This window comes from Gossypium raimondii, chromosome 13, assembly GCF_025698545.1.
Source record: "Gossypium raimondii isolate GPD5lz chromosome 13, ASM2569854v1, whole genome shotgun sequence".
NCBI lineage: Eukaryota > Viridiplantae > Streptophyta > Magnoliopsida > Malvales > Malvaceae > Gossypium > Gossypium raimondii.
In genome coordinates, this window is record NC_068577.1 from 54,951,544 (window position 1) to 54,977,102 (window position 25,559).

Here is a 25,559-nt window from a genome sequence, read left to right on the forward strand (position 1 = left end):
AGTTAAACCATAAGTTCAAAAAATGAATCATCCGGAAGGCGCCAGCAATACGGGGATATAAGTGTAAATTTGCCTCCAAATAGGAATTTTGGTGCCCATTTTTCGTTTCCAAAGTCGAATCCAAATTTTCATTTTCTCTCTCGCCAACAAGGGAAAAATACGAAGGAAAATTTCCTTTTTATCATAATCAAAAGCTCACTATCTCCTCTGAATTCATTTTTACTCTTTATTAATCCATTCAAAACTCCTTCATTGTTTGTGTTTTCTTTTTATTTTTATTTTTGCTATTTTTTTGTGTGGTTTAGGGTTCTTTTGTTTTAAACCGACGAAGAAGATGCCGGTGAATCTCACGCGCAACGCGATTGCCATGATGAACAGCGGCGATGTTAACTCCAAGCCGTTGGTTCAGGTGGTGGATATTAAGCTGATTGGCAACTCTCAGGAGAGGTACCGGTTTTTGTTATCCGATTCTGAATCAACTCAGCACGCAATGCTCGCCACTCAGCTCAATGAACAAGTCAGGACCGGACGAGTCAAGAAAGGATCTATCATCCAGTTGATCGATTACATTTGCAGCACTGTCCAAAATCGCAGGTGCAAATTTCTTACCTCTGTATTCCTTCATTAGATTATCGAATTGTTCAGTTAGCCGAATGCTTTGAATCTTGATGTACGCTTTTTTTGCTTGTTTTAGTTTAGACCGTTTTATTTTAATACCAAAGAGAAGTTGGCCTTGATTTTTATTTTTATTTTTGTTGTTGCTTAGTTACAGAAATTCAAATTCTTATTTATTATCGATTAGTTTGATTGGTTCTCTGTGTGCAAAGTTGGAGGAGCTTTTAAGTAGATGAATTATTGTTAATCTTTTCCCCTTCTAAGTAACAAGTTAAAAGGTCTTTATGAAGAAGATTATTCAACTTCAAAGTATTGGTTATAAAGTAAGGTAAAAGTTAATTGTCCAAAGTGTATAATTTGAAACCAAATTTGCTACGCAGCTTCAGCAAATTAGATTAGCTTTATATTTTTTAGGCATTGAATAGTTATTACCTCTCATGTTATACTGGGTACACCTTAGAAGAACTTTGTTGCTTTCGAGTCTCAGCTATTTTGATTGGGAGTTGGCATAATGTTCATTTAAGAGGCCTTGGATGTATATATTATTTTTTGTTCTCTTTGTGTAGGATTATTGTTGTGCTGAATATGGAGACTATAATTCCAGAGTACGAAATAATCGGGAATCCTAAACTTCCTACGGGTTCTGAGCCAGAAGCTAACAAGTCAATGCCTAATAACAATTTGTTGGAGCCTTCTACGAGGTCCACCAATAATAGATATAGCGCCCCAGCTCCTGCTAATAAGGCCCAGAGTTTTCAGCCAACTATTCAACCTGCATACCAGCCACCTCCAAATTACAAAATTCAGGGCCCAATAATGAAGAATGAAGCACCAGCACGCATTATTCCTATTGCTGCTCTAAATCCTTATCAAGGACGTTGGGCTATCAAGGCTCGAGTGACTGCAAAAGGGGACCTTCGTCGCTACAACAATGCTAGAGGAGATGGGAAGGTCTTCTCCTTTGACCTCCTTGACTCTGATGGAGGGGAAATACGGGTGACTTGCTTCAATGCTGTTGTTGATCGCTTCTACAATGTTATTGAAGTTGGTAAAGTTTACTTGATTTCAAAGGGTAGCTTGAAACCCGCGCAAAAGAATTTCAACCATTTGAAGAATGAGTGGGAGATATTCTTGGAATCAAATTCAACCGTGGAGCTTTGCCCTGATGAAGATGGCTCTATTCCAAGACAACAGTTCTCCTTCAGACCTATCACTGAAATTGAGAGTGCTGAAAACAATTCTCTACTTGATGTTATCGGTATTGTGATATCTGTTAACCCTTCAGTTCCTATTTTGAGGAAGAATGGTATGGAAACTCAGAGAAGGATTCTGAATTTAAAGGATGCATCTGGAAAGAGTGTTGAGCTAACCCTTTGGGGTGATTTCTGCAACAAGGAAGGTCAAAAGCTGCAAGAAATGGTCGATTCTGGGCTTTTCCCAGTTTTGGCGGTTAAAGCTGGAAAGGTCAATGACTTCAATGGGAAGTCCGTTGGCACTATTTCTTCCACACAGCTCTTTATAGATCCAGATTGTCCAGAGGCACAGGGCCTGAGAGCGTGGTTTGAAAGTGGGGGGAGAAATACAGCTTCTATCTCAATTTCTAAAGAACTTATGCCTGGAGGATCCAAAAATGAGATACGTAAAACCTTGACTCAGATCAAGGACGAAGGTCTCGGAAGATCTGATAAGCCAGATTGGGTCACAGCCAAGGCGACTGTAGTTTTCATTAAAACAGATAATTTCTGTTATACAGCCTGCCCATTGATGGTTGGAGATAGACAATGCAATAAGAAAGTAACACAATCAGGTAATAAAAGATGGCTTTGTGACCGTTGCAACCAAGAATTCGAGGAATGTGATTACAGATATCTTCTCCAGGTCCAGATTGAAGACCATACAGGACTCACTTGGGTAACAGCTTTCCAGGAAGCTGGCGAAGAAATCTTGGGATGCTCGGCAAAGGAAATGTATTTGTTGAAATATGAATTGCAGGACGATACCCGATTCGGTGAAATAATTCGCAGCCGACTCTTTCACCAATATCTGTTCAGGCTTAAAATAAAAGAGGAACTCTATGGTGACGAACAGAGGGTAAAAATCACTGTGGTGAAGGTTGACAAGGTGAACTACTCTGCAGAAAGCAGGTACCTTCTCGATATGGTTACAAAGAATTTTCCGAATAGAAAACAATTCTGAACTTTAAGTAGTGAATTTAGGAGCTGTAGCTTTGGTTCAACGTAGTTCTTTAACATTTCTTAGGCATCATCAGTTTACATGATTGCTTTTAGTGATTCAGATTGGTAGAAACCTTTCAAGATTGTATTGCGGCTATAATTCTGCATATTCTTGATCTTTGGCATTAACATTTTAGTGCATGTTTACTGCTTCAGAATTCTTAGTTTGATACATCGAGCTTATCTATGGTGACATTTGCAAGTTGTCACCATTCAGTCTTTTGTTTACATTGCTGATGAATTAACATAAAGAGAATCTTCAAGATATATGATTCCTGTTTCAAATTTAAGTATACTCGTGTAAGATATATATCCCAATTTGACACACTAGCAGGCAAGTTTATACTTACTGTTTATGGTTGCTAAGGTGAATATAGTATGCGTAGTTAAATTGCATAAATTTGCTATGCCAATATGGAGGTTGATAGTTTATACTAAGATCAACCATATATAGTCATGCATATTCATGATATCTAAACACGATTAAGAGGATATGATGGTATTGGCAACTTCCATATACATGCAAAAAAATTGACAAAAAGATGTATGTTTTTGTTGTATACTTATATCTCACACTCACAACGTGTAAGCATGATATCCGAAGATGGATATGTGAATTTAAAAGGAACCTTTTGAATACATGCAAAATTTTAGAAAAAAAAAAACATAATTTTGTGTCGGATGCATATTTGTATTATCCAACATTCACGTTCGAGTTTTTTGTGAGAGTAATTTTTTTGTCTGGCACTAGGGTGCATTTAGAGGTATAATCTTGATACTTTCAAGTTTGATTTTGAGTTTAGTTTGAAATTCGAAGCTTGTTACTTGGTTGAGCTCGATTAAATATTTATCTTTAAGTTCGAGTTTAACTTGGAATAGAGTTATTTAAGCTCAAGTTTAATTAAACTCGTTTATCAATTTTATAATAAATTTGAACTCGATTAAATTTGTATATATTCAAGCTCAGACTAATGATTAAGGTTAAGATTAATAATATACGCAATAATATAATTATATATATAAATGAAAAGATTGATAAAATTCATAAGTTCAAATTTTAGTCGAAAAGTTTTTCACGAGTTGTTGCAGCGTCGGTATCTCCTCGAAAGTAGCGTAAATAAAAAAGGTAGAAATTTCAGAAGTTGACAGGGTCTCGGCCAAAATACATCCAGAAGTTCGTTACTGAAAACATTATTAAACAGGGAAGATGAGAAAAAAGATGTACAGCATGAGAGAGAAATATATGAGCTCAGCTCCGCTTGACAGGATCGAAGTTGGACACACCAATTACGGCTCCAACAATGGCGACCAGAACCACACCCCCGGCCGCTATACTGAGCAAGAAGTTCTTGAGAGATGGGCTGACTCCATCAGCCGCTTGAGCCACCTCTGGCATCATCATCGATGTCGTCAGTGCTGCCGCTGTCAACCCCGTCACCGCCTTTTCCTTGAACGAAGAAGCACCAGCCTTGACTTGGAGCCTTCCGTTGGGTCTTTTAACACCGCCCATTGCCCTCCATGGCTTCACCGGAAGTGGCTTAAAGAATGCCTCAGAGCTTGGCACCCTGTTTTGGGTAGCTACAGCTAAGGGCAGAGCCATTGAAGCAGCTGAAGTGGATGCCATTGATTCTTTCGTTTTTGCTTGCTCTCTTCACCCTGCAAGTCTAAAAACCAAAAAAGAAATTGTCCTCTTTTTGTTTGGTCGCAATTGTGTGTTTTTGAGAGGTGGGGGGTATGGGGAGAAGAAATGAGAGGTGGGAAATTGAGATTTTCAGATGCCACGTGGCGTCCACAAATCTATCTATGTCCTACGTGGCAGACTCTCAAGTTGGAATTGGTGGATAAGGTTATCTCCCAGTGAGGTTGAAATTTGGGTGAGAGAACTTTTTTTTATTAGCCGAAACTCTGATTTCTTTGTGACTTAAGTGGTTCTTAAGCTATTTGGGCTGATTTTGGACCCATTAGATTGGCGAATGGCAGCTTTATTGGGCTAATGATAGACTTTAAAACATTAGAATCAGATTCACTTCTACAAAAATAGTCAATTTAAAATGAAGTTTATTGTTTTAAGCATTTATAATTTTGCAAATAAAATATTTTGTTTAGAGTTAAAATGTGAATAAAAGTTATTTTTTATATAATTTTTACTCACACGTTACTGAAATTTATTTTCCACACACAATACCACTAACACACGGTCCCCTGCCTCTCAATCTCATGATGTTGGTGTGGGGTGATCATCTTTGACTAATAGGTCAAAGTGTTGGAGTTCAACTAAATTAATTCATTTAATAGTAAATGGATTAATTCCTGTAATAAAGGGACTTGCTAATTACAATAGATACATTAGAGATCTAATTTTGGCAATAATTTTAACAGGGATCCCCATTTGTTTTTGTTGAGTGTTTCTGATGTGTTCTCTTAGTGGGGAGAATTGGGTTATTTATATGATATGTTTACTGTTCATAAAATTGACGTTCTAGGTAGACTCCATGCATGTCGACACATAAGCTATCCTAGACTTAACACATGTTTGTTGGTCCGGGTGCTTGTCGGTTCATTCGTTTGGCTTTGTACCATGTGCTTACGAACACCTAGGGATGTGCGAACTGAGCTCGCAAGCTCTCCCCACGAGCCCCTCAACGACTCCACCTGGTGAGGTCCAAACTCGGGTCGCAATCAATAGTCTGAGTTATGTTCAGGTTTCGAGTTGACGATTGGATATTTCATAACAATTTTATGTGTAAACTTTTAGTCCTCCAAGTTGATCTTATTCAACATTGAAAGAACTCTTGTCCCTATGAACTCTCATTCCCCAAGATTAGTTGCCTTGAAGAATTCTTGGATACTGATGAACAAGTATAAATCCAGTTGGTTATGATGAACAAGATTTCGATAATTTCAGTCCAATACCAAAGTTTTATGCCATAGATTTTTATATAGTTTCAATTGGTTATGATAAATTAAGTTCTTGTGTTACAAGATGTTAATTTTGAAGAACCTGTTCTTGATGCCCCCCCCAAAATAAGATCTCTCAGTCCCAATTCCATTCTGCAATTCCCTGGCAATTCTTCTTATGGTTCAGATAAAGTCCTGCTGATTTCGAAGAGAATCAAATCAATGGCTTTCCATTAGTTGCAAATGGCACTTCCGAAAGCCAGATTACCAGATGATTAAAAAGAGAAGATAAAGGCCTTATTCTTCTGCCACAAAACGAAGCCTTGCCTTTGAATAGTGTATATGGTCATGGATATGTTTAAAGTAGCTCTTTTGAAATGGAAATTATTGATGTAGACATTGCCATCTCTATTGGGGGGTGGTTAAATTCTACTGACAATGCTTCTGTACTTCCTCTAACTTCTTCAAAAGGCAAAGAAATTGTCCAAGTTGATGCGTTAGGCCTAGAACTGATGATGTCTGATTCGGTTCGATACAAAATTTTAGATTCATTTTTTAGGCTTGAGTTGGCCCAAAAAATTGAGCTTAAATTTTGTTTAAACCCGACCCAAGTTAAAAATATTAAATCTGAGCTTGACTCTGTATTAATTTTTTTAGATTATTATTTTTATATAAAAACAAATTTAAAAAATATAATATATTAAATACACTAAAAAGAATTTTAAATAAATGTTTCTCAACAAATTGAAACTACATTTAAAAAAAAAGAGTTAATCTAAACAATAAAAATAAAATAGTAGCAATATAATAGAAAATAGCAACAAAACAATAACAATACAACTAATTCGGATTGGGCCGGGCCAAACTCGGGCAAATATTCTTACCCGAAGCTTGATCCGTTTTTCAAGTCTATATTTTTGCTCAAGCCCTCCCACTCTTCGGACGGGCCTTCGAGCTTAAACGGGTGATCCGACACATGATTAAGTCTAATTTGGCTCTATAATAGATCTCCATTAATTACAATCAACTCATGGTAAAAGAACTAAACCAAAATGCTAGCACCCTGGGACTAGATCTAGGATTCGACATATCTCCTTAACTTAATAATACATGTATTAAATTTGATGAAATTTATTACTATATAAATCACAACTAAGGTTGGATTTTATGAAAAAATTTAAAATTTTATAGTACAATTTTTTTTCAATTAATGGTATCAGTCAGAATGTGCTACACTGTTCATATAAATTGATTTTCAAAATTGTTTTCTCTCTCGTGTAATTCAATTGATAGAAAATAACATTATTAATCGTATGCATGTTTTTGGTATAGTTTTCGACATCATAAAAAGATTAGATTTTAAGAAACACTATATAATAATAATAATAATAAACCAGACAAAACCGCAGGAGCATGAAAATAGAAGTCAGGGCGTTTCGGAGTAGAGGCAGCAGGCCACAATGCGGGTTTCATCGCCCAGTAGCGCCGTGGCGTGCGAGCTGTGCGCTGCACTACTCCAGGATCCAATGTATATTCAAGATATCTAAACACAAAAGATAAGGATACGATGCGACCAATGACCTCCTATATACATGCAAAAAAATTGAAATAAAACATATCTTCAATGTATAACTATGTCTCCATTATATCCAAAAATGGATACAAGAATATGACAGCAACCTTTACCTTGGAATACAGGCAAAAGCTCGATAAAAACAAATACAAATATTTGTATCTGATGCATTCCTGTATTATCCTACACTTGAAAACAAAGTGTTGGGCAATTTTACAGTTACTGAATAAAAAAGATTGAAATTTCACAAGTTGACAGGGTCTCAGCCGAAGTACAGCTACGGTAGTTTATAGCTGCAAAAACATTATTAAACAGATAACATAAGAAAAAAGATGTACAGCATCTGAGAGAACAATATGAGCTCAGCTCAGGTCCGCTTGACAGGGTCGAAGTTGGACACGCCAATCACAGCTCCAACAATGGCGACCAGAACCACACCCCCAGCCGCTATGCTGAGCAAGAAGTTCTTGAGAGATGGGGTAACTCCATCAGCCGCTTGAGCCACCTCTGGAATCATCATCGATGTCGTCAGCGCTGCTGCTGTCAACCCCGTCACCGCCTTTTCCTTGAACGAAGAAGCACCAGCCTTGACTTGGAGCTTTCCGTTGGGTCTTTTAACACCGCCCATTGCCCTCCATGGCTTCACCGGAAGTGGCTTAAAGACTGCCTCAGAGCTTGGCATCCTGTTTTGGGTAGCTCCAGCTAAGGGCAGAGCCATTGAAGCAGCTGAAGTGGAAGCCATTGGTTCCTTTTTTCTTTTTTCCTTGCTCTCTTCAGTCTTCACACCGTAAGTCTAAACCCCCCAAAAAAATCTTCCTCCTTTTGTTTTTGCTGCAAATGTGTGTGTTTTTTAGAGGAGGGATAAGGGAAGAAGAAATGAGAGGTGGGAAATTGAGATTTTCTGGTGCCACGTGGCATTCACAAATCTATCTGTCTTACGTGGCAGCTTCTCAAGTTAGAATTGGTGGATAAGGTTATCTTCCATTGAGGTTGAAATTTGGGTGGGATAATTGATTGGCTAATGGCCATTGAGTGGCACCCTAAATTGCCAAAACACTGATTTCTTCTTGACTTGTGTGGTTCTTAAGCTATTTGGGTTCATTTTGGACCCAATAGCAACTTTATCAAATACTATTTTATTAGGCTAATGTTAGACTTTAAAACATTAATATGAGAAAACGACATGTTATGCTAATATCTACATGTTGATATTTTTCGGAAATAATCTGAGTTCGAATCATTATTGTACTAAAGAAAATTAGAAGACGAAATGAGGTTTTTGGATAAGTTTAAATTAGTTTTCTCCTCTATTTAATAAAGTTAACATTTATTATTTAACAAAGTAAATATCTTTAAAGCATTTATGATTCTGCAAATAAAATGTTTTTTGGAGTTGAACTGCAAATGGAAAAATGATTTTCATGTAATTCTTTAAACAATAAATGTTAACTTTATTTAAATCTAACTTTTTTTATCAAAACATTATTTAAATTTTTTCGATTAATAGTAGAAGGACCAATTTGAATCGATCCCTATAGTAAAAGGGCTTACTTGTTATTTTCACCAAATCTAATCAAATCCTACTATTCATTTTCTTAAAATATTATATTAACATTTGCACTTTACCAAATTATGTACCATGCAATAACCATGAGGTGTGGTGTGGTGATTGCTCACCACATCCTTTAATCATGTGGTGGGGGTTCAATCCTTGTTCATAGTAATAGATCATATTTTATGACCAGCTATTTCTCTCTTTAGAGAGCACATACATCAAGGAGATTAATCACTTCTGTCAATGGTGAATACCCTAATTACAACCTAAAAAAATTTACCATGGAGATCCAATTTTGACAATGGATTTAATAGGGATTTTTTTTATTCTGTGAACTTTTAGTTCTCCAAATTGCTTTTGATTCAATAATGAAAGAAATGTGTTGTCCATATGAATTCTCATTCCCTAAGTTTGGTTTGGTTACCTTGCAGAATATGTGGGTACTAATGAACATGTACAAATCCAGTTGGTTATGATAAATAAGATTTTGATAGTTTCGGTTTAAGGTTTAAGTTTTTTTGTCATAGATTTGTATATATAATTTTGGCATGTTTAGCCATGTGTGTTCCATAAGTATCTAATAAAACTTTTTAATACGCGCGACAAACAAAACACAATAAGTCAATTGAAGAATGATGAATAAATGATAACTCTCATATTTAGAGTTATTTTAATATAGTTTTCATAGTATTTTAGGAGGTAATTTTAGCATTTATGTTAGTTTACATTATATTTTATTTGAATTTTGTTCAATTTTGATCATTTTTAAAGGTGGTTTGAGTTTACTTGCTATTTTTTTTCTCAATTATAGGCATCAAATGAAGAAGTGAAGACTTGGAGCATAGAGAAAAAAGTGGTAAAGAGAAGTCTTCTGCTCTACCATATTTAATTCAGTGCAGTGGAGTAAGCTCTTCAATTTAGAAATTTTGATAGCAAGTAGTTCGCTCCACCGCAACTTCTGCCTGCAATGGAGTGATGCGAGCATGACACCTAAAAATAGAGATTATAAAATTTAAGAAGAACGAAAGAGGAGGAAAAGAGGAATAAATCACATGGGAGCTAAAGAAATGCTCTCTCACATCAAGGGAAATTTCAAACTTGCATTGATAAGAAAAAAACAATCCAAAGAGCTCAGCATAAATTTTTTAACCATTTTTTCTCTAGATTATTTTCTTTTTACTTTTTATTAGGGTCAAAGCCATGAAATTTTGGTTCGGCAAGCAAGGATAAAAATATAAATTGTTGAGGGCCAAACTTAAAGTTTTTATACAAAAAAAATTAATTTGTAATACTAAATAGTAAGTGAACTTAAACTGCAATATGTCCATTTTATCCAAGGGGGCCCAAGGCCCTTACTTATCCCCACTATTTTTTTATTGATCTAAGTTCGTCGTGGATATCTTTTTGTTATTTTCTCAACTCAATATGATGGATCCTATTTCTTAGTTAACTAATTTATTTTCACTTCAATGTTTGGATCCTTGAACTATATTTATTCAACCTTGTGCTTATTTAATCTGCTTGCCCAATCAACAAGTTGTATTAATTTTGATAACCTTGATTTATTTTTAAAGAAAAAGTTAGAGTTGAGATCTAATCTGAATAGATTAGGATTAACTTAAGTAATACCGACGAACAAGTTAATTTGCAATTTGGGTAGGAATATACCTAATGCCCTAATCAATACAGCTAGTGGGGAAGAGTGTTTAACTTAGCTAGATACTAGAAAAGTTTAGTTATTGTCATTGAATCCTAGATTAGTAATTACATAGTTTAAACAATTGAAGAAGGGATAATTGATTAACCGGATTAGGTGAAGTTAAAGTTCCAAGTCCATAAAATTTGTTGAGAAACTTCGAAAGTTTTCATTGCTTTAGTTTAGTAAAATCTTTATAGTTTGCTTAGTTTAATTTTAGTAGAAACGATAATTTGTTTTTATTTATATGGATTAGATAAAACCCATTTGTTAGTACTCCACAACTTAAAATTTGACCTTCGTGAGAATGATATCTTTTTATCACTTTATTACTTGATCAACACATTCACTTATGTTACAATTTCGGTCATCAATAAAATATATAATTATATCAAAATTATGCATTTTTAATGAATTAGATGATAGTATTGTTATAAAATGTATTAAAAGCATAAACTTGAAATTTGAGTAGTGATGCTTATTTTAATTCTTATATTGCAACATTTATTAAGCCACAATTAATCTAAAATAATACATGTTATTAATAAATAATTAATATTTTTAATTATATAGTTAAAACGAATAAAAATTACTATACAAAAATATGATTAATATGATTTTATTTGTTATTAATAATTAAATAATATTACTTATTCTTAATCTACTGGATCCAATTTCAACTCAATTATATGTTTTAAACGAATAAATACTCTATTTTAAAAATTAATTTTAATTTTTAATATAGTATAATGAAAAATAAAATATAATCATACCAAAACTTTATTCTCATTCGAATGAGTATTAGAAAACCGCATAGCCCTCTAACTTTATAAAAATAATTAAATTTTTCATTTAATTTTTCATCTCCTTTAATTAACTTTGTTAATTAACTTTGTTGATATGTTATTTTAGTGACAATTTACGTAGATACCACGTCAATAATTAATTAATTTTAAAATTTTAAAATTTAAAAAATTGTAAAAATTATTAAAAAGTACAAATTTAAAAGTATGTTTTTAATATTTGTTAATTTTAAAATTATTTATTTACTAATATGGAATAGGCTAAATAAGTAAAATATCGAAATGCTAAAACCGAAAATTAAAATAATTTTTATATAAAATTGAAAAGTAAAATAGATTATTATGCCTTAATCACGATGGAACGTAAATAGGAAGATATGATCCCAGGTTACACTCTCAAATTGTTCCAATCATATATTAAACTCGATAGTGATTCGATAATATGGAACTAGATTCGAGTTTTTTTAAATCCAACTTGAGTAGGATTTAATTAAGTTTCTCATTTACCCCCCCCCCCCCCAAGGTCCAAATTAGCGTAAATTAGAAAGAAATTTCAGAAGCTGAAAGGATCTCAACCAAAATACAGCTACGGCAGTTTATAACTGGAAAACATTCTTAAACAGATAACATTCAAAGAAAAAATGTACAGCATGAGAGAGACTTATAAGAGCTCAGCTCAGGTCCGCTTGACAGGGTCGAAGTTGGACACACCAATTACAGCTCCAACAATGGCGACCAGAACCACACCACCAGCCGCTATGCTGAGCAAGAAGTTCTTGAGAGATGGGGTGACTCCATCAGCCGCTTGAGCCACCTCTGGGATCATCATCGATGTCGTCAGCGCCGCTGCTGTCAACCCTGTCACCGCCTTTTCCTTGAACGAAGAAGAAGCAGCCTTGACTTGGAGCCTTCCGTTGGGTCTTTTAACAGTGCCCATTGATCTCCATGGCTTCACCGGGAGCGGCTTAAAGAATGCCTCAGAACTTGGCATCCTGTTTTGAGTAGTTCCAGCTAAGGGCAGAGCCATTGAAGCAGCTGAACTGGAAGCCATTGATTCTTTTTTTCTGCTCTCTTCACCCTACAACTCTAAACCCCCCTCTCCTTTTCTTGGCAAATGTGTGTTTTAGAGAGGAGGGGTGGGAAATTGAGATTTTTATGTGCCACGTGGCATTCACAGCTCTATCTATGTCTTACGTGGCAGCTTCTCAAGTTGGAATGGGTGGATAAGGTTATCTTATTGGTCCAATCCCCATTAAGGTTAAAATTTTGGGTGACAACTTCTATGATTGGCTAATGGCCTAAACCCTCATTTCCTTTCGACATGATTGCTTCTTAAGCTATTTGGGCTGATTTTGGGCCCATTAGATGAGCCCAAAACATTAAAATCCAATTAGTGAAAGTACATGGTAATTGGTATGTACCTCTACTATAGGAACATGTTTAAATTAGTTAAATATTTTTAAATTGCAAATAAAATAATTTGTTTGGAGTTTAACTATAAATGAAAAATTAATAATTTTCATATAACTTTATAAACAATATATTCATCTGTAACACATACTGAGATCTTATATACCCATCCAAATGAGTAACAAAAATAAATAAATAACATTCTTACATTGACATTGGATGTCTTTTACCATCATCCAAACACATATAGTAGGTGCCCTTTATCCACCAAGACATGTTAATACAACCCCCCCCCCACCACCATCATTACTTCTAAGCTACAATGAAGAGAGAAAGAAATTAAAAAAAACTTAGTTGCCCTAATAGGAACCAACCAGTGCCCAAAACACAGCATCCCCCTGCTTATATATCTGAGTAGAAAGGGATTCAACAAGTATGGCAGAAGTAGAAAATGCGAGGAACAAAAAGTTACACACACCCCACAATTTTAGACAAACAAACAAAAAAAAGCTAGTCGCTGGTGTGGCTAACCTCATTTGATTTGGTCAAATTACAAGTATTGTTCATGTATCCTGGTTCGGTTCTCTTCCCACCACAGTCTAGCATGCATTTCCCCAAATATTTCTCGGCTGCACAACCCCGAAAGTATTAGTTTTTATGAACCGTAGAATAGACATGAAGAATATTTTGATTTTACCCAAAAAAGAAACTTTCTCGGCTGCATGATTAGAGGTTGTAAAAGTGAGGGATCAAGCTATTATTATGAGATAAATTTTTATGGAAATTAAAGTTGATTTGTTGCCTTGGCATGGGAATGGAATAGTTGGTCAAATAAGAAAGCGATTCACAGTGATGATGCTGTCAACAAAAAAATTAAAAACAAATGATGTATGGCTAATGAAGCTGTTTATGATGGTTGGTAATTCTAATGATAATTGTTTCTAAGGTGGACCTTAATTTTAGCATTGACTTGGATGTATCAGCCTAAAAATGAAGTCAAATCTAGGAGACAATTGGCTTTTCGGAGCATTCGTAGTGAGCCTTTAATGTTTATGTATCCTAAATTTTATCTTTCTTTAGATCAGGTGTCCAATAGTCACAATGAGTCTCGGCTAAATTTAGAGTCGAGCTGAGTCGGACCTCGATGGGAGGAAGTTCTTTCATTGTTGGTTCTCTGTCCATAAGATTTGAACATTAGACTTTGCATAAAGAACATCAAACTCCTTACTATTCAACCTAACAGAAACCGGTAATTAAGTACCTGTATACTATATGCCTAGATATGATTATGAAGATATACCTTCAAATGTATAAATTTTTTTTAAAAATAGAATGTATCCGATATGGGGAATATTGAACTCATCAAAACAAGAAAAGATTTCTAATATAATTCAACCAAAGCATAAAGACACTGCCCATGATGACGATGCATAAAATAGAACACTATAATTAGCATCAATAGATAGCTGATTTAAGGCCTTATAATTTGATATGAAACAATCATTACAGCAGTGCTAATGAAAACTATAGACTGTATGCTAGGCACTGAAAAGGAGAGGGCAAGTTAAAACCTGGATTTCAGCTAACAATGATTGCTATTGAACCTAGGGGTGACAAGTTTGAGGCATATGAACTAATCTAAATTTAATTTTAGATAGTTGCAGCTTGTAAGATGCATTTGCAGCGACTGCAAGGATTTATCTACAACATGATACTTCTCCCTATGTTACTTGACATTTTTAGATGTATATGGTGGGTCATATTCCTATATCCATGTCCGGATGTGCATTAAACATGAGTGTTGAATTACAAATACGAAGAGTGCGAAACAGTGTACTTCTACCACTTTGAGATATTGCAAGTTTCCTAAGATTAGGTGCAAAGAACACATTTCTCGATCAGTAATAATGGTCTGGTATATATTAATTGTTTTTTGGCAAACAAACTGAAGTTAAAGGTTTGTTCATTAAACCATACCTGAATCTAACTCGCCTAAGCTCCCTTTTGCCTCCTGGCAAGGCTCTGATTGTAATGTAAACGCCTGGTTCATCTTGTTCAACCCACTCAGTCTCGAGATCACTGGCGTTACTGATAGATAGCTCCCCGGACTGATCAGCCTCTCTCGATGAGCTACTCCTCATAGAGGCATCCATTGATGATATCTCTGTCTTGGCACCACTAATGCTAGAAACTTTTGGGGTTGAAGTAAGACCAGGGTCACAATAATGCCTGGCCTGCATTGGGTGCTGATCAAGTGAATCTGAGGATGAGTAGCCCATCCCCATCCCTGCTGGACGATATAAATTACGAGGTAAGCGTTCTTTGGTCAATGGTGGTGTTACAGGGCTTTCTTCTGCCGATTCCATTTTCGAGCTCTGTAAGGAATTGAAAAAACACAATACCCGTCAATGCTGGATACAACACAATTATATGACATGGCTAGGTGTCTTAAACATGATTATGGCATGGAAAAACATAAGAACAGGACTGTAATACATGAATTACCAGACGTCTTGAGATACACGCAACATACTAACTTCAGTTCATGACAGTATTAGCGAAGGGCATGAAGTACTATGAAGTAGATGCAGTTCATTATGTTTAAGCTGGTAACAGGCTAAAAACTTGCCTCATCTTCAGACCTTGGGGGTGTTGGTAGTGGAAATGCCTGGCGGTGAAGCCTCTGAACATTGTAAAGTTCCATGACCCTGTCATAGTTCTCAGCCCACCATCTTTGAGCTTGCCATTTGTTAAACATTTCCCGACTAGTCAAAGAAAATAAACTATATTTCAGCACACTCCTGATGTTCTCGAGATTAGAATACCAGAAATCAGAAATTAGTGGTTCACGTTCTGTGCTAAAAGCGTGAGTGTGAGTGTCAGATCCGGATGCAAGTCTGACATGAGTAGGTTCAATTTTTTCAAGAAGGTTCACATATTTAGACAGTCTTTTGAAGAATCATATACCTTTCAAATATATGTCGAACACGAATACTTCATAAAAGATAAAGAACCAAAAAAACATAGATCAAAACTATAAAAAATAATAATAATAATTCATGTCCTTGGAAATGAAGTCCTAATTTGACAATGATAATACTATGTTTAATGATTTGAAAACCTAACAATGAGCAATATAATAAACATTGCAATCATCAAATGATTACAGGGAATGTGTTATAACCCAAATTATTAATATATTAAAATTTATATATGCAATATTTTAAATCATATATAAAAAGGTCCCAAAAAGATCATATGTAAAAATATAAATAAATATCTTTTTAAATTTCCCTAATTAATTAAAGAAAAAGAAAATGACAAAACATGGGTCGGGAGAAGACAAGGCGACGGAGAATCAGGCGTAAATGGGAATTTTCTTTTTCCTGGTTTTGTTTGAAATGAAAAGAAAGGGCAGAGGCAGAGACAGAGGCAGAGGCTTATCCGACACGAAGACAAAGCCTCAGTGAAAAAGCTTTGAACACAATCAATCATGTCCCACAATGAGTTATTCTTTTGGACTTTTTCTGTATTGCTTTTCATTAGGCGTGAAGCCAACCTACCTACTGTTACACAAGAGGGGCCCTCACCTAAAATTTTCTTTCATTTTCTATACAAAATGCTGCTTAAGGCTATGTTTGGCTCAATGACACATTACAAGAAAAATGGCAGATAAAGGTCAGGGAAAATAAAATAAGAGTAATTATTTCATAAGTTTATTTTTTAGATTTCATTGAAAATATAATAAATATTATTCAAATTATTATATAAATTAATTTAAAATCTAAGACTAAATTTACATGAAAATTCCTAACTGAAACTTACAATGAATTAGTATCCAGATTTTACTTTACCCTAATTTCTATAAATATCATGACTAAAAAATCATGTATAAATTTGTCTTACAAAATGGTAATTAATTTTATAAATTTTAGCGATAAAATTTAATTTTTATTTAAATTGGCTGCCAATGATCAAGCAAATAAAATTTCTCTTTACAAAAGAAAAGTTTTTTTCTTTTCCTTTTAAAAATCGATCACTTTATAAAAGATTGTGTCAATTAACTCTAATAAAATAAAACAGTAGGCATCCAAAATTGACTTCCAAACAACCTCTAAGTCATACTTCTATCGCCTCAATTAATAATATAAAATGGTTGGAAAAATTAATAAATAAAACAAAAGAATTTTTCTTTGAAAATAATAATAATAATAAACATATAAACCTGACTGATGACGTGCCCATCCATTCTCTAAAGTGATTTTCCAAACAGTATATGAAATTTCTAAAATAACTATAACCGTACGCCTAAAAATCCTGCTATAGAAAAGAAATAATGTCAAATAAAAAGATTTAATTACAAAATTGACCTCTAATTTTTATGTTTTTATTTAAATATTTATAATTTTATTTAAATTACTAATTTCATCTCTTTCTTTTTTTTTTGACAACTTCTAAATAAACGTGCTACGTATCACGTTTTCATTGACTCTTATTTTAGAATAAAATGCGATGAAATTAACATTTTAGGTAAACCAACATTTGAATTTATTTTTTATAAGCGATATTCAAATTTATTAAATATTAAATATTAAAATTTATAATTTGAATTTGAGATTTTATATTCAAAATTATTATTTATAAAAGGGATAATATCAAATTTAACACTTAACGTTTACATTTTTAATTAATTTGATCCTTTTTAGTTAAATTTGACCATCAATATTTTGAAAAAGAGTCCATATGATTTTTTTAATGAGAATACTAACTAAAATGTTAAAATTTTAAACACAATAGCCCGCATGACAATTCACATATACTCCACGCTAATTTTTTAAAAAATTATGAACTTTTTATATTTCTTAATTTTAACTTTGATTTATTTTGATTTTTATCTCTATAATTTTTGAATTATTTGTTGACATGCAGGAGCGAAGGCAGAACAATTTTTTAGGGGACCGAATGAAATTTTAATTTTTATAGTCTATATTTTTATAATTTTTAAAGGATTAAATCAAATTTTTATAATTTTAGGGGGCTAAAGTATAATTTTACCTTTACTAATTTAAAATTTAAAAAAAATTAGAAAACCTAAATGACAATTTTTTATTTTAGGAGGGCCAGAGCTCATGCCAACCCCTAGAATTGCCTCTGTTGACATAATAATGTTATGTTAACATAATGCATATATATAAACTGTCATACGAGTTGTCACGTCAATAGCACGCTAAAAATTAATATTTTAGTAATTATTTTTGCTAAAAAACAATTTCACTTTTTTTATAAGTTAAAATTAATATTTAATTTTAAAAAATTAAAGATTAAAACATTCAGCTAAATTTGTCATTATAAAAATAAAACAAATTTAGATTAATGAATATAACAAATTTGAATAATAAATATCTAAAATTAATATTCACGTACTTTCCAAATTTATAATAATTAAATTTTTTAAATTCAAATATTTTTGCTAGTCTCCGAAAATGGAAGTCGAATTCTGCAAAAACAGAAAGAAAAGATGAAGTAGGGAGCGCACCTGAACCGTATCCGCTTGAGATCGTTGCCGCCGTGAGGGAGCGAAACGAAGGTAATAAGCACGCCGGGCTCCACCTGAGCCTCCCATTCTTTAGGCTCACTTTCTTCGACGAACACGACCGATTGGATTCGGCGTCCACTCGCCGATTTCGGCGTCGCTTCTTCGCTCGAACTCGATATAGATATCCCTTTCAACCTTGCTTCCATCTCCTTTCCCCACGCCCTCGGCGTCGTCGAGCTCCAACTCCCCGTCCTGCGATACGACCACTTGGACCTGTCCGACTCAGCGTCTGATTCGCCGGAGTTTCTCAACCGGCTCTGTGCCGTGCAAGGGTTGCAATGCCTATACACCCCCGACGCCTTTAGCGCCATGTCCTTCAACTAAATCACACACACACACACACACACACAAAAAAAACTATCGTTAAAAGGAAAACACAGATCAAGGAATTCAAAATCATTGACTTCGTAAACTTCACAGAGTTAAATTACCTGAGAAGTGAGGGACTTGATGGCCTGGTTCTGCTTAGCGCTAGAAGTAGCGGAAGAGTCAGTTTCCTCGAGTTGACTCGGTGAGTCATCACCGGGTTGTTTAGAACGAGCTATACACGTCAGCATTATTCTTCTGGAATTCAGTTTTCTTTTGCAGTTTCAACGAATCGTTCAAGAATTCTTCAATCCTACCATTAAAATCAAAATGATCAGAGGTTCTTTACAACAAACAAAATAAAAACATATTTATAAAAAAGTATCACCTCTCTGTTCTCTCTTCGGAGGAGATTAGAGACAGTAAGAAGCTGCATTTGCTTCTTTTTTTTTTCTTTTTGCTTGAGAGCGAATCGCTGTAATGAGAGAGTTCTGATTGCTGTTTGGGGAATGGTGATGTGTGAAAAGCTTTTTAAACCTTTTTGCTTTATTTTTGTTATTAACCTGCAACCGGATGGATTTACCGGCATTTTTTTGCACGGACATGGAATTAGCGGGTTTACTTATTGCAGTGCTGTAAGATGTTACATACCGTAGTGCTGCTGATGCCATTGGTATTAAATAATACACTGCGAATCCCATGAGCATTACGTAATATCACAAAATAATACCACCTTTGTTATTTATAAGGTTTACTTTCATGCCTCAGGTTTCAAAACTCGTTTAAAATTTAAGAGAATTTAAATAAAAATATTAAGCTTAAAAATTAGGTCTGAACAAAAAAATTAAGTCTATTTAATATATGAGTCAGGCTCGAGTTTAAACATTTAATGTCCTGATCCGACCCATTTTTAAGTTTATAATACTTTATATTATGTTATCTTTATATATTATGTAATTTAGAACACATTAAAAATAAATATATCCTAAATATATAATACTATTCTAATGTAAAAATTAAAATAATGTTAAGATGACTATATAAAAAATTCAATTAATAAATAAAAGGTATAAAATTATTTAATATTAAAATAAAATAATAAAAATATCTTTTTAAAAATTAAAATATAATATGGGCGGATCTAAAATGGGTTTAGGTTAATTTTTATAAATATGAGCGAGTTTGGATAAATTTTAGGCCCGTATTTTAAGTCGAGCTAAATTTGGACAAACATAAAATATATTAATATCATACTTAAATCCGGTCATGATGAACATGTCATGAATAATTTATATAAATAAAATATGAATTTTATGGCTCTCTCTATAAATCAATCTCTCTATAATCGCTTCTTCTCTCTCTTTTCATGTATTTTCATTAGTAACTAAAGTTTGCATTTTGGGCTGATTTACCAATAAAACCTTAATTTTTTATAAATTTACATAAATGAGCCCGGCATTTTATTATTTACCGGAATGAGCTATAGAGGTGCTCATGGGCCGGGCCGGGTTCGGGTTGGGCCCATAAAAAATTTCGGCCCCGGCCCGACCCGGCCGAAATATGGGCCTAGAATTTTTCCCAAGCCCGGCCCGGGAAAACATTCATAAGCCCGGGCCCGGCCCGGCCCGTTTTTTAAATAAATACCAAAAATTTATTTTAAAAATTAAAACAAAAATTAAAAAAAGTATTTTAAAATTAAAAAAATTAAAAAAGTATTTTAAAAAAATTTAAAATTTAAAAAATTTAAAAAAAGTATTTTAAAAGTATTTTAAAATTAAAAAAAATAATAAATAATAAAAATATTTATTATATTGGTGGGTGGGCAGGCAAAAAAGTTGTGCCCGAGGTCTGCCCGCTTTTTAATTGGGCCTCGTTTTTTCCCAAGCCCATATTTGGGCCTATATTTTTACCCAAACCCTCCCATATTTGGGCGGGCCGTCAGTAGGCAGGCCGCCTGACCATGAGCACCTCTAGTGAGCTATTTTTCGGCAAATCGCGTCCACGTCAGCGCGATATCAGGGGACGTGCCAGGAAATCGCGGCCACGTCAGAGCGCTTTGCTGATGTGGCAACAAATCGCCCTCTCGTGGATGCGATTTGTTGCCACGTCAGCAAAGTGCGCTGACGTGGCCGCGATTTCCTGACTTGTAGGTTTTTGGATTTTAGGGTTTAGGGTTTTAGGGTTTTTAAGATTTTTAGGGTTTTGGAGAAAAAAAGTAAACAGATAAGTCGCGCCCACGTGTACGCGCTTCTTTATGGAAACATCTGCCCTTAAATCTACAAATGTTGAGTATGCATTCACTGAAGTACTAACTCAAATACATCATGTGATCAGTCGAAAAGCACTCGAAGGAGGGAATGATTAAACAACATTGCCCAAGGGACAAACCATCAATGTCGGCTCTCGGGATGATGTTTCAATTTGTGAAGAAAGGCGGTCGCATTGCTCGCATAATTGTTAGATGATTCCGAGTGTCCAATTTTGCTTCCTCATTAAGCACAAGCTTTCCTCACCGTGATCTTTGTCGAGATCTTTCGTTGAAGACGAAGAAATCACAGCATTCCAGGGATTTTCTTATAGTTTGTTCAGACAGATCTAGTTTTAGTATTTTAAATGATTTTCATTAGTTGTGGAGAATAAATTTTAAATTAGCTATCATAATGTTTTGTATTTTCAAAGGAGTATTTTATGTAATATAGCAAATAAATAGGGATAATTTAGGTATTATAAATAATTTAAATAATTTAGTGCAACTATATACATGAATTTTCATTAGTTGCACTGTTCACGCGTTGGGCAAGTTGCGGCACGTCAGCAAAGCGCGCTGACGTGGACGCGATTTGCCGGAAAAGGCCCATTTCGGTAAATAATAAAATACCGGGCCCATTTCGATAATTAAAAAAAATAGGCTTTTTTTAGTAAATTGCCCTGCATTTTGGTCTGGCAAAAAAAAAATATGCATTTTGGTTCTAAAAAGTTTATTGTTTCAATTTTCTTTTTCTTTTATGCATTTTCTCTTTTTAGCTTAGTTCAGCTTTCATTTTATTTTTATTGAAATAATGTAATCAATTCCTTCCATGAATTTGATCATATAATCTGAAAATAAATAAATTAAAGCCCATCATTAGTGATAAAGGGCAAGACCAACCGATACTACAAAGACTTCAACCTCATCAATAATAAAACATTACATCTTATTGATAATCGATTTTGTTACGACTAAAGCATTACTTATATGGGGTGATTGCAAATAGCTTATCATGATAGGGGAACTAGTCCCAAAAGGTCAAAAGCAATAGAAATAATCAACAAAAGAATCAAGCATCGATCAAACTGGAGAGGAGGGCAGTAAATACATTCCTAAAAGCACTTGCAAAAACATGACTACAAGACAAAAAAACCTTTAACCATTTTCCTAAAAAAAGGAAGACTTATTAAACAATGTGAAACAAATAAAAAAACACATAAAACTTAAATAACAGAGGTCCAAACGACTCATTAAATTATTTATTATTTCGAAAAACTCTAAAAAAAACATATCAAGAAGCCAATGATAAGTCACCATTCAAGTATCTATAATCAATCCACTTTTCAAGATAAATTGTTGGTGGCTGATGAAGGTTTAATGATCTAGACGCCAACATCTATTCATTACAGCCTATAAAAATAATAAAGATGCCTATAAAATAGATATACAAACTAAAAAGAGAAAAAAATGCATTGAGGGAATAACAAGAAAAAGAAAAAGTTGGTGGGAATGAAAAAAAGCGGGTTAACACTTCATTTATATGAAACTTACCAAACTTATCAAACTTACACTTCATTCATGTAATTTTTAAATTCGATAATAATATCTACACTATACTTAAAACCTTCAATAAAATTAATATCATAAATCAATAGTTGAAAAAACTAAAATATATATTTTATTAAGTAATTTATAACAGTATGAGGGTATTTTATTTTATTTTATATTTTATAAATTAATAAAAATTATAGATGGAAAAATTATATTTTAAATTATATATTTGTTGCATAAATATTAAATTGTCAATTTTACTATTTCGATCCTATTTCATTTAATGTTTAATAAATATATTTTATATATAAAATTTTCACTCGTAATCTAATAAAAACTAGATTATGGCACATCTATTGTTGTGTGAATAAAAATAAAGATCTTCAGAATCCGGTAGTTGAACCAGTCAAGTCATCAATTCGTCAATCTAATTGGTTCAACCGATCCATCCAATTCGATTAAAAAATATTAAAAATTTAGTTCACCCAATCTATATTGCTTCCCAAGTCAATTGTTTCAATGCCCTTTTTTGGAATAGTACCTCGGCTAGAGTGGTCGGTCCAGTTCAATTAAAAAAATATTAAAAATTTAGTTCACCCAATCTATATTGTTTCCCAAGTCAATTGTTTCAATGTCCTTTTCTGGAACGATACCTTGGATCGAGCGGTCGGTCCAGTTCAAACAACCTTGATGAAAATAATTATATAATTTAAAATTAACATAAAAATTAAACATGATTTTGGTTGAAACGGTAACATTGAGAAAATGAATATTAAGGTGTTTTGAATTCAAATCTCAACATATGCATATAATTTTTTTTATGAAAATATAAAAAGAAATAAATTACCATCGAAATAATATTTATTGCTTTATAAAATAAATGGGTTTTGGGTAAATTTACAACAGAATTAAAATACTAAGTGATATAAACTTAATTAAAAGTATTATACATAATATAGATATAAATAGATATAGACAAATTATTATATTAATATATTTTCTTTCCTTTTTGGGGCTTTGGGTTATTTGAGATGGCCTATTGGAGCAAATTGATGGGTCGCTTGGAGGCTCAATATAGCAGAAAAATGGGCTTAACTAAATCTCTTTTCTAGGGTTATAATGAATTTCATGCTTATTGAATGTTATCTCTTTTTATTGTTGATAAGGTTTATTGAATGTTATCTCTTTTTATTGTTGATAAGGTTTGAATTTTTTATTTATTCTTGTTATACTTTCATAATAGTCTGGCCACCTATTAGTTTGACAAAACATAAAGAAATCAGAAGATGATTTTTCGTTTTAGGTCTAAAATAAGTAACTCTTGATATTAATAAGATAAGTCAATCTATGATTCGTAATTAATATAGGAATATACTTGATTAACTTGGAAAGCCATAAATATCAGGGCAGTTATTAATCAACTTAGTTTACATTATTGGCATAGGAATTAAGGGGATTTTAGTTCCTCAGATTAATAATCAACTCTATTAAGATAAACTGAGTGGAGACGGATCGATTGGCTAATGCATTAGATGAAATTGTAATCCTAGGGTTTTACTGTTGACTGTTTATTTGATTTAATTTGCATTACTTATTTTTATTTACTTTTAAATTAGTTAAAAAATTATTATCAGTTAACTTAGATAAATTTTAAAATAATATTTGGTGATTAATGTTTCGATTAGTAATAGTTATCTGTGAAATCGATATTTTATATCACTTGAAATAATATGTATACTTGCATATGCGATTTTCGATCACCACCAACCTAATACTTGAATGAATAACGCATCATTTAGGCTGGCTTTATGAATTGAGCTTGAACTTCAACATCTCTTGTTTGATGTTCAATATTTTCCACCGCGGAAGGGCCTTTAGAAAATAAATCCATTATTATGGATTATAAAAAAGGGAAATATATATTATCAACTTTTACGCTCGCATCCGGAGCGTGAATAGCACGAACCAATTTAAAACAACATATCCTTTTTTAGCATGTGGGCTTGAAACATACACAGTGAAGGGCGGCGGGAAGCTGTAATAAAATAAATAAAGCCAAATAAAAACAAAGGAGTGAGAAGTGTGGTCCACACAAAGAGATAAGACACGTACAATTTATGAACAAAAAGTAAAAATGTAACTTTATATTTTGATGATTTAATTTTAAAAGATTAAGATTTGGTCACTGCTTGTTAACTTGGTAATGGGCTTAAGATGTGAGGCCAAGTAAATTTACAATTGATGACTCGATTTCAAAGATTATAAATTGGTCACCGAATTATTAATAAGTTTACGCTTTGGTTATTTAATCTTTGCACTGTCATTTCGTAACTCAATAATTCAAATAGTATCAATAACAACTCAAACCCTAAATCCTAGCAAAGTTATAGTCAACCTCATGCCTCACCTCTAACTCGACCAACTCAACCACTCAACAATCTTTTATTTTTAGCTCATCCATTGTTCCCAATTGGCCGAAATCATAACTCAAGAAAACCCACAATCAAACTATTTAATATATTTGTTCGAAATCAACCACTAAATATCACCACAACCACAATCAAATCAAACAAAAGTACATAAAGAGAGAGAGAGAAAACAAAAGTGTCCTTTTCAACAAGCCTCAAGCAGGACATGCAAAAGTAAAGAAGCAAAATAGAATAAGAGGAAAGAGAATAAAAATATAAAAAGGAAACTCAAATGTACCAAATTCAGTTAAGATTACATGTGATGGAGGCTGAATTCTAAAGGTCAAAGAGAAAGTCTTGCTACGAAGAGGAACATATCGGAGTTAGGCAGCCATACGATGACGCGAAGAGCTTATTTGTTATGACTTCGAGTTTAAATTAGCTGGATTTTAAGGAAAGTTAAACCATATAGTTGAAAGAGAAAAGGAAAAACTTTGTTCAATGTGTCTCTTTGAGTAGGAGGCTGGATGATGGCAATATTATTGGAATTGAATTGCGAATGAGATCCTTAAAACTCTAAAACTATCGAATAGTTCAATAATCAACTTTTAACATTAAAAAAGCTGATTGGTTAAAGCGTAAATTTACAAATAGTAGAGTGACATT

The 25,559-nt window shown here is 33.4% G+C and overlaps 5 protein-coding genes across 6 annotated transcripts; 1 reads left to right on the forward strand and 4 right to left on the reverse strand.

Moving 5' to 3' along the window:
- On the forward strand, positions 1-3,116 carry LOC105783038 (replication protein A 70 kDa DNA-binding subunit A). The gene is made up of 2 exons (XM_012608205.2): positions 1-594; positions 1,182-3,116. The coding sequence occupies exons 1-2, from the start codon at positions 335-337 to the stop codon at positions 2,809-2,811; spliced, it is 1,890 nt and encodes a 629-aa protein (XP_012463659.1). The 5' UTR covers positions 1-334; the 3' UTR covers positions 2,812-3,116.
- An 886-nt stretch (positions 3,117-4,002) lies between these two features.
- LOC105783039 (uncharacterized) lies at positions 4,003-4,570 on the reverse strand. Its single transcript, XM_012608208.2, has one exon. The coding sequence runs from the start codon at positions 4,471-4,473 to the stop codon at positions 4,099-4,101; it is 375 nt and encodes a 124-aa protein (XP_012463662.1). The 5' UTR covers positions 4,474-4,570; the 3' UTR covers positions 4,003-4,098.
- Positions 4,571-7,459: 2,889 nt separating this feature from the next.
- LOC105784113 (uncharacterized) lies at positions 7,460-8,168 on the reverse strand. Its single transcript, XM_012609909.2, has one exon. It carries the CDS (start codon positions 8,060-8,062, stop codon positions 7,688-7,690), a length of 375 nt encoding a protein of 124 aa, XP_012465363.1. The 5' UTR covers positions 8,063-8,168; the 3' UTR covers positions 7,460-7,687.
- Positions 8,169-11,945: 3,777 nt separating this feature from the next.
- On the reverse strand, positions 11,946-12,494 carry LOC105783716 (uncharacterized). The gene has a single exon (XM_012609320.2). It carries the CDS (start codon positions 12,423-12,425, stop codon positions 12,051-12,053), a length of 375 nt encoding a protein of 124 aa, XP_012464774.1. The 5' UTR covers positions 12,426-12,494; the 3' UTR covers positions 11,946-12,050.
- A 396-nt stretch (positions 12,495-12,890) lies between these two features.
- Positions 12,891-19,201, reverse strand: LOC105783715 (protein Brevis radix-like 4). 2 transcript variants are annotated; one of them, XM_012609317.2, is made up of 6 exons: positions 19,075-19,201; positions 18,812-18,999; positions 18,321-18,700; positions 15,414-15,549; positions 14,762-15,159; positions 12,891-13,413 (listed from the first exon to the last, which is right to left on the reverse strand). In XM_012609317.2, the coding sequence occupies exons 2-6, from the start codon at positions 18,935-18,937 to the stop codon at positions 13,335-13,337; spliced, it is 1,119 nt and encodes a 372-aa protein (XP_012464771.1). In that variant the 5' UTR covers positions 18,938-18,999; positions 19,075-19,201; the 3' UTR covers positions 12,891-13,334. The 2 variants fall into 2 exon arrangements, with proteins under 2 accessions (XP_012464771.1, XP_012464772.1); XM_012609318.2 differs by having other exon boundaries at positions 18,812-18,991; positions 19,075-19,181.
- Positions 19,202-25,559: the final 6,358 nt, after the last annotated feature.